The sequence below is a fragment of the Papaver somniferum genome, unplaced genomic scaffold (assembly GCF_003573695.1).
Source record: "Papaver somniferum cultivar HN1 unplaced genomic scaffold, ASM357369v1 unplaced-scaffold_15, whole genome shotgun sequence".
Classification (NCBI taxonomy): Eukaryota; Viridiplantae; Streptophyta; class Magnoliopsida; order Ranunculales; family Papaveraceae; genus Papaver; species Papaver somniferum.
The window spans coordinates 5,308,522-5,317,165 of record NW_020624376.1 but is presented as its reverse complement, the minus strand read 5'-3'; the positions used below and the strand labels follow the sequence as shown (position 1 = coordinate 5,317,165).

At 37.7% G+C, this 8,644-nt stretch overlaps 1 protein-coding gene across 1 annotated transcript; it reads right to left on the bottom strand.

The window, feature by feature from the left end:
* Positions 1-6,424: 6,424 nt before the first annotated feature.
* On the bottom strand, positions 6,425-8,373 carry LOC113335515 (probable inorganic phosphate transporter 1-3). The gene has a single exon (XM_026581550.1). It carries the CDS (start codon positions 8,230-8,232, stop codon positions 6,616-6,618), a length of 1,617 nt encoding a protein of 538 aa, XP_026437335.1. The 5' UTR covers positions 8,233-8,373; the 3' UTR covers positions 6,425-6,615.
* Between the last annotated feature and the right edge of the window lie 271 nt (positions 8,374-8,644).

Genomic DNA, 8,644 nt, shown 5'->3' with positions numbered 1-8,644 from the left:
ACGGTGGTATCCCTAATCAAATCCTCGTACTTTTGAATAGGTGAATAATCATAAAAATTATTTGGATTTGAACTATAAATAATATAATCACTATACAGCTCAATTGGATTACTAGATTCCTGATCACTATGCCTACATATTTCAGATTCTTCATTACTGCTATCCTCATCATCATAGTACGAAGATGATTGAACCTTATCTAAATAAGTAGTGTCTTTTATTCTAACCTCGTCCTCTAAATTAGGCAAATATTCACTATCTACATCAACGTTCTCTAAGAATGTTTCAAATGACTGAAATGAGAGTTTAGATAAATAACCATTGGAGGATATAAGCATTGTTGTGGAAACACATATATGTATAAGTACTTATTCCTTGAACCGAAGTTTGCGAACTTTGTTGATCAAGAGAACATGAATAGTGGCGTGAGCCAAGTCCGCGAACTGGCGGAAGTTCTCGACCCGAGAAATTCTGCTGGAGTTTTTGAACTCCGTCCGGGAACTTAAGTCCGCAAACCCAGTCCGCGAACTTGAGTCGTTATATCTAAAAACGATGTTTCTGAACTTATTCTTATATAAACTAAGGAATGAAAATTTCAAACCGTGGCTATATAGTTCATGAACCGATTCGAGGGAATCAAATCGTTTTTTCTTCAATTGTGTCTTGTGTAGTTACATAAGATTTCCTTGCAATTGAACAACTCTCTAACTAGTTCATTTGAGTCACTTGAACTAGTTATGGTGAAGAAGAATATGGTTGATATGAAAGTGATCATATGGCTAACCATTTGGTTGACAATTGTTGAACCAACAAATGTACAAGTTTGGGTACGGTTACAAAAGCCTAGAAACGTGCATTTCATTTGTGTGTAACAAGCTAGTTTTCGATCTAACGGTTGAAAGATATTAGCTTGAATCTAATCAGGTTTTCATATAACGGTGAATATTGAATGCTTTGTTACCAAGCTAACATTGATTGCAAACCCTGATTTGAAAGACTATATAAGGGAGAACTCTAACAACTAGGAAACCTAATCCCCGCACCTTCTGTGTGATACTAGTTGTGCTAAGATAGAGTCGATTCTCCTTTAACCTTTGGTTTCTTCTTCTAAACCAGGTTAACGACTTAAAGACTTCATTGGGATTGTGAAGCCAGACCGATACTACTTTCTTTTAGTTGTGTGATCTGATCTTGTTGTCTCTATCGTACGAGTACAATTGTAATAATTGACTTGAGATTGATATCTACGATAGGCAAGATATAAAAGTAATCACAAACACTTCGTCTCATCGTTTGTGATTCCGCAATATCTTTTTTCGCTGCGTCGATTAAGATTATTGTGAGGTGATTGATAATACTAGGCTATTCTTCGGGAATATAAGTCCGGTTTATTAATTGGTTCCTGTTCACCTTGATTTATCAAAAGACGGAAAAACACTCGTAGGTATATTTGTGGGAGACATATTTATCTAATACCGTAGACTTTTCTGTGTGATACATATTTGTTTATTAAAGTCTTCGACTTTGGGTCGTAGCAACTCTTAGTTGTGGGTGAGATCAGGTAAGGGAATCAAGTACGTAGCATCCTGCTGGGATCAGAGACGTAGGAGCATAACTGTACCTTGGATCAGTGTGAGATTGATTGGGGTTCAACTACAGTCCAGACAGAAGTTAATTTGGAGTAAGCTAGTGTCTGTAGCGGATTAATACAATGTGTGTTCAATCTAGACTAGGTCCCGGGGTTTTTCTGCATTTGCGGTTTCCTCGTTAACAAAATTCGGGTGTCTGTGTTATTTCTTTTCCGCATTATATTTTGTTATATAATTGAAATATCACAGGTTGTGCGTTGTTCAATCATTTAGAATATCCGACCTTTTGGTTGTTGATTTAAATTGATTGACACTTGGATATTGGTCTTTGGTACCATCCAAGTTATCTCTCTAGTATTTGATAAAGACTCGCAGATTTCTATTTGCTTGAGTATATATCAAATCGAGAGATTGAGATATAAACTGTTTGATATACTTTTTATCTAGATTGAGTCTGACTGTCTAGTTGATTCTCTAGAAAGTATATTGGAGTTTGTCCATACAGATTGCTAAGCGAAATATTGGGTATGGTTGTACCCCCACTTTTTCAATTGGTAGAAATATTGAGTATGGTTGTTGTTCTTCATTGTATATCTTATGAACGACCAATATGTGTGATTAGTATAACCGCTCATGACTTATTGTGTTTTTGGTAAAACTATTCACATGAGGCATGAATTTTGTATTGGTATGACTTTTATTAGTGAAACCTATCTTAACTAATCACCTGTTGGTATGATCGAGTTTGTGTAGTTTGTAAGGCCTAACACTGGGTAAAGGGGAACCGATCCTAGTAAGAGGTGCAACACATCACAAAGGGGAATCGATCCTTGTATGGGGTGCAACAAGGTTTATAACAGAAAGGGGAACCGATCCTATGGATATATGCAACACGTTTTTAGGCAAAGGGGAACCGATCATATGGACATGTGCAACACATATGAGTTAGATACCATATATATGTGGGGAACCTATCCTAGTACCTAGTCAACCGAATTTTGGGAAGCTAGTGTGACTATGCACAGTACTCACATGGAGGTAGAACCGTTAAACCCATGATTTGTGATTGATAAGTTCTTAATCAATCGCATAGCTCTTGAAAGTCAGATGAACCAATTCTAAACTTGTTTGGAAGTGTGGTAAATCGGTTTCAAGTGAGTAAGTATGAAAGAGGACTTACAAAGAAAGGATGTCGACACACTTTGAACACATGCAGTAATGCGTATATTTTTTTATTGTTCAAAGATATTCCTTAACGACTAAGAAGGAAGTAAATCCCAACATCGAAATTAAATAAGTTAAGAATCTTTTAATTAAGGTTTTTAATTATATATGGAAAATAATAATTAGTAATGTACATTTGCTAGTTAAAGATTTTCCAAGGAGATTTTCGATCATTATTTTGGACAGAGCATTCTCAGGAATTATGAAAACCGAATATGGAAATTATTATAGAATATCTTGAGAATATTTTTGGTTTTGGAAATTCCGTGGTGTCCAAACACTATCTTGTCTATAAATACTTGAAGTTTTCCTTTCTATCAAACTAATCCTTCTTGATAGTAAACTTCCTCTGTTGTACTATTACTGGTGAAGCCGCCTATTCGGAGAGGAGAGTAACCTAATTAGGCGAAATCTCTTACGACCGCTCAGTTTAAAGTCTTCTTTGGGATTGAGAAGCTCTAGCGCGTACCGTTGGTGAGAAACTAGATAATTGCGGTTTATCTTTTGTTTTCATATTGATTTGATTGACTAACGGTGGTTGAAATTTGATTGCACCTAGTTTGTTTATGCTTGAGAATCTTCTCTTCTGATATAAGATTCACTCAAACTAGTTCAAGGTTTTGACAGGGATCTTTAGACTGTTATTAGTGCTAAAGACGATCTTGTGATAATCCATTTTTAACAGACTCCGTTCTGTGTACGATTGATCACAAGAGATTCAAGTAGTTGTGTGCAGGTGTTTATTGAAGATCTAAGAAGATTTGAAGACAAAGAAGAGAGACAAATTTCTGACTTGGTTATATAAATCTTTGGTGTGCACAATACTTGTTTCGGTAAAAGAGGATCCAACTATAATCGATTTATCCTTGTGGTATTTTGATAGAATAGTTATGTAGATCGGCATCAATATGTTTCCTTGGGATTAAAGGTATTGATTGCAAAATCTTAACAATTACCTTTTGGTAATTGAATATAAGATAGATATTGGAACCTGGCAAAGGAGTTTATGTTAAGATAAACAGAAGAGCCTTTGTCCAACTCATATCACTTGGTTGAAGAGAGTTGATACCAAACAGATATGTTGTTCTTTTACTGTTTGGAATACGAACCAAAGGAATTGGTCCAAGTACGCGACTTGTTTACAGGTCGGAGGCGTGGGAATACAGACGGAACTAGGTGAACTATAGGTTTAGTTGCTTGGTCTCAACTATACGAAGTTGGTTTATTTTGTATAGCGGCTTAGTCCTGAGAGTATTCAATTCTGGACTAGGTCCCGAAGTTTTTCTGCATTTGCAGTTTTCCTAGTTAACAAAATCTTGTTGTGTCATTTACTTTATATTTCCGCATTATAATTGTTTTATTATAATTAAAGTAAATTACACAAACGTTAATTCCTATTTACTTGATAAGAAATCCTATTGTGTTTGGTTAAGTCCGAACCTTTGTATCAAGTAAACATACTTCGTTGTTGTATTGTCTTGATCTCGTATCCATAGACGATCACACGAAGTGTGAACCGATTTTTTGTATTGTCTAGACGCAGTCCATAGACAATCACTTTCAGAGAAAGGACTTATAGGAAGGAAAAGTTTTAGCTTGAGGTATACGGGCTTGCTTTTAAGTCCTGTTGCAGAAAATTTCTCATTCCTAGGCCACCTCCTAACAGACTATGTCTTGAAATGAGCTGGGTATATTATTGCACACCTCAAACCCTGTATTGCGAAAACCATCTCTCATTTGTAGGCATAACACAATTACAGCTACTGGAGTTAATACAAGCTCCACTTTATGCATTCAACTTTGTCCGTCATGACATTATCTCCCAAAATCAAAGTTCCTTTATACCTAAGAGGAGCATTTCTGATAAAGAGAAATATGCTTGCTAGAAATGTTTGGAGAATTATTGAAAATCCTAATTATATGTTAGCCACGGTCCTTAAAGCCAAGTACTTTCCTAGAACTGATTTCTTGAATGCCAAGTGCACTAGTAAGTGTACCTGGACCTGGAAGTGTATGCATGCTATTAAGGAGTTGATCAAACCTCTTATCTCTTGGATTGTAAGGGATGGTCAAATTATTGATGCTTGGTGTGATAAATGGATCCCAGATTTGGGTTCTGCCTCACCAAACCTCTTAGTCCCACCTGATCCATTGTTAAAGTCGACTCTTACTTCATTAATAACCAGACTAGAACTTGGAATGTTAATAGACTAAATCATCATCTTGATGATGCTTCTGTTAAGAATATTATCAATATTCTCTTAAGCCAGTTATGCACTCCTGACATGAGGGTATGGGAACTTTCAAAGAATGGTAGATTTTCTTCTAAGTCTGCCTACATGGGAATCAGAGGTCTTAGGCCCTCCCCATGTATCAATCTTTGGAAGCGCATTTGGAAAATCAGGGTTCCTTATAGAATCCAAGTCTTTCTTTGGAAAGCTGCTAGAAATGCTCTACCTGTCAGAACTATTTTACATACTAGAATTCCCATGCATAGTATTGATTGTGCTAGATGTACTGATCCTCATGAGTATGTTATGCATGCTTTAGTCCTCTTCCCCTTTGCTAGTAGGGTTTGGTTTCTCAGTTCCTTTTGTGTTAACACTTAAGTCTTTCAAAATAAGTCTTTCATTGATTGGTTTATTTATTGGCTTACTGACCCTTTGACTAAACTTCCTTATGAGGATCAATGTTTCTTTGTTACTGTCCTTTGGTCTATCTGGAGTAGTAGAAACAACCTTGTTTTCCAAAACCTTAAAGAAACTCACATAGCAGTCTTAGCTAGAGCTAGAGCTATGCTCTTGACCAGGAAATCTTGTTTAACTATCACTCCTACTACTTCTGTGAGTCTGTGTGACAAATGGATGCCCCCCTCTTTTGGTTGGATTAAATGTAACACTGATGGAACCTATGATGTTATCTCTGGAGCTAATGGTGCAGGATATGTGATGCGGGACTTCGCAAGAAAAGCTTCCTTTTGTGCTTCCCAGGTTTTTGAAGTAAAGTCTGCTGAAGAAGCTGAAACTAGAGCTATCTGGCAGTCTTGAAGAAATCTATGGAGGAAAAATTCACACACATCATCATTGAGAGTGATGCTGAAGGTCTCATTGATCAATTTTCTTCTGACATTTTCGATGGTAACTTAAGAACGAATGCTATCTTTAAGGATATTCTACCTTTCTCTTCTAGTTTAGTAGATTGTATTTTTTTTTCTATCAACTCTGCTATTGTAATTCTGTTGCACATGAGCTTATACTCAATGGTCAAAATTGAACAATTCCTCTATGTACTGGTTTGTCCCTCATGGAAGATAGATTCGGTAACTTTGAATATATTCAACAAACAACTTTTTTTTTTTTGATGCTAGGCATAGGCCCGTCCCGCCCCCTGGCAGCGTAGCCACCGACTTACTCCCACTGAGCAAACTCGACCCTCTTAAAACCCATGTTAAAGTTAGTATAATTAGGTCTGAGCGGAGACTCGAACTGCTAACCTCCTATTTGAGAGTCAGACTCCTGGCCAACTGGGCTAACCCCACTTGGTTTTCAACAAACAACTCATAGTCCAGTAATTCATTACACCATTAAAGAGAAATATGCAAAATAAACAAATAGATCCAAATAAAAATATTAAATAAATAACAGAAATAATTTGATTTACAATACATCCACTTCGATTTGACTCATTTCCCCATCCCAATCTTTTTGGCACACATGGAGAGGGAGTTTGAGCATCATATACATCACAAGTAAAATTATCATGCTGAAAACCAGAAAAAAAAATTTTAGACAAACCAAGAGAATCAAACAGGCACTGATCTGTTATTTCCTTGTCCGGGCCCTTCAATCTCTTCTTCATACGTGTCTCCGTCGTTCTCACCAGACAAGTCCTCCAAAGATTTACCATTTGGTTCTGGTACCAGGAATGTAAACATCATGCCTATGAAGTTGATAACTCCGAGCACGATCAAGGAGTTCTTAACACCAATACCAGCCGGGTACCCGTGATCAGTCTTTTTAGGATCTTGATTCTGTGCAGCATATAAGAACCCAAATGCACCAATGATGGCACCTGCTTTCCCTGCGGCTGCTGATATACCATGACATGTCGAACGCAACCTAGCTGGGAATATCTCAGCTGGCACAATGAAGGTTGTACTGTTGGGTCCGAAGTTTGCAAAAAAGAAAGTCAATGCATACATAATAACGAATCCGATTCTGTTCTCCTTTTTACTCCAGTAGTTGTAAGGAAACGCAATGGCAAACATGAAGACTGTCATGAAGAAGAAACCCATCATTTGAATTGCCCATCTCCCCATAATATCAATGAAAGCCACTGTAAACCAGTACCCAGGAACAGTACTGCATAGAGCAATTAAAGTTTGTGCCCTCGCGATCTTGAAAACTTCTTCAGCAGCACTCATAGTTTTTGCCGGTGGAATCCACCCAATTGCGGTAAAAATATCCTTTTGGAACAAGTTTTGACTGTAAAAAGCTATGTCCAGCAAGAACCAAGTACTTGTGGTTCCAAGTAAAGGAAGTCCATGTCGTTTAAGAAATTCCATTGAAAATAAACCGAATGAATTATCCGTGGTTAATCTCTCTACCCTTGCTGTTTCAGCTTTAATCTCCTTATTTAAAACCTTTGACATATCGGCAGCTGCCCTTTCCGCGTTCTTTTCTACAAGAGCAGTGTAACGAGCAGTTTCAGGCATTTTCATACGCCAGTAGTAGGTCAAAGCGGCTGGAATTGCACCGAAAATCACAATTATACGCCAAATGTAGTCCATCTGAGGTGGAAGGGATCCCTTAGCATCAACTTGATAAGCTGGAGCAGGGAACTGCTTCTCAAATATTGAAGAAACTATAATGGCTATAATTCCACCAGCTAGAATTCCCGTTCCTTGCATCGCAAAGACAGCAGCGATAAAAGCACCTCGAGTTTTCTTGTTGGCGTACTCAGCCATGATAGTTGCAGAAAGTGGATAGTCACCACCAATTCCAAATCCAAGCCAGAAACGGAAGAAACATAGTGTAGCCATCACTGCTTTTGGCTGGTTCCCCAAGGAGAGACCAGACGCTACTGAACAAGTAACCATAATAAGTAGGGTAAGACCGTAGACACGCTTCCTACCCATTCGATCACCTAACCAACCAAAGAAGAGCTGACCAGCAAGTGTACCGACCAGAGCCACACCATTAACAGCCGCAGCAACATTTGGTGGCAAACTCCCAGGTTTTTCCGCTCCTTCGACAGTGTAGTAAATCCTGCCGAGCAATTTGGTGACAAGAGAGATGCAAAAGAGGTCGTAAGCATCTGTAAAGAAACCCATACCAGCAATCACGATGGCCGTGAAATGGTACAATTGTGTCTTAGCTACATCAAGTGCTTTAAGCACTTCTAATCCTTCCTTCCCCATGATGACTCTCGGCAACTCCAACTTTGTTTTTTTATTTTTTGCCCTTCTCTTTCAGGTTCAAGAGAGGGAGAGCAAGAGAGATGGTTGTTGTTGCTGAAAAAATTGAGGGAAGGTTGTACTTCGAAAATGCAGAGAGTCTTTCCATTATATAGAGATCAGTATCAAAGAATATACTCGTAACTCATATAGAAAAATCTTTTTTATGCTTTTAAAAGCTTCTAATTCCGATTAATGAACTGTTAAGCCTAATTGGTGCTGCAGACGACATTTTTATCTATAATTGTACATCCATAAATCCTTGACAATGTCAGACATTTCTATATCAAAATGGAGATAATTTAATTAGTGGAATCCCACCTTGCAGTAGTTGCTCTTACGAAACTGTCAGCTGCTATATCCAATATTAAGTATG

Coding starts and splice junctions, on each gene's coding strand:
- LOC113335515 (XM_026581550.1), bottom strand. CDS start 8,232: ATGGGGAAGGAAGGATTAGAAGTGCTTAAAGCACTTGATGTAGCTAAG.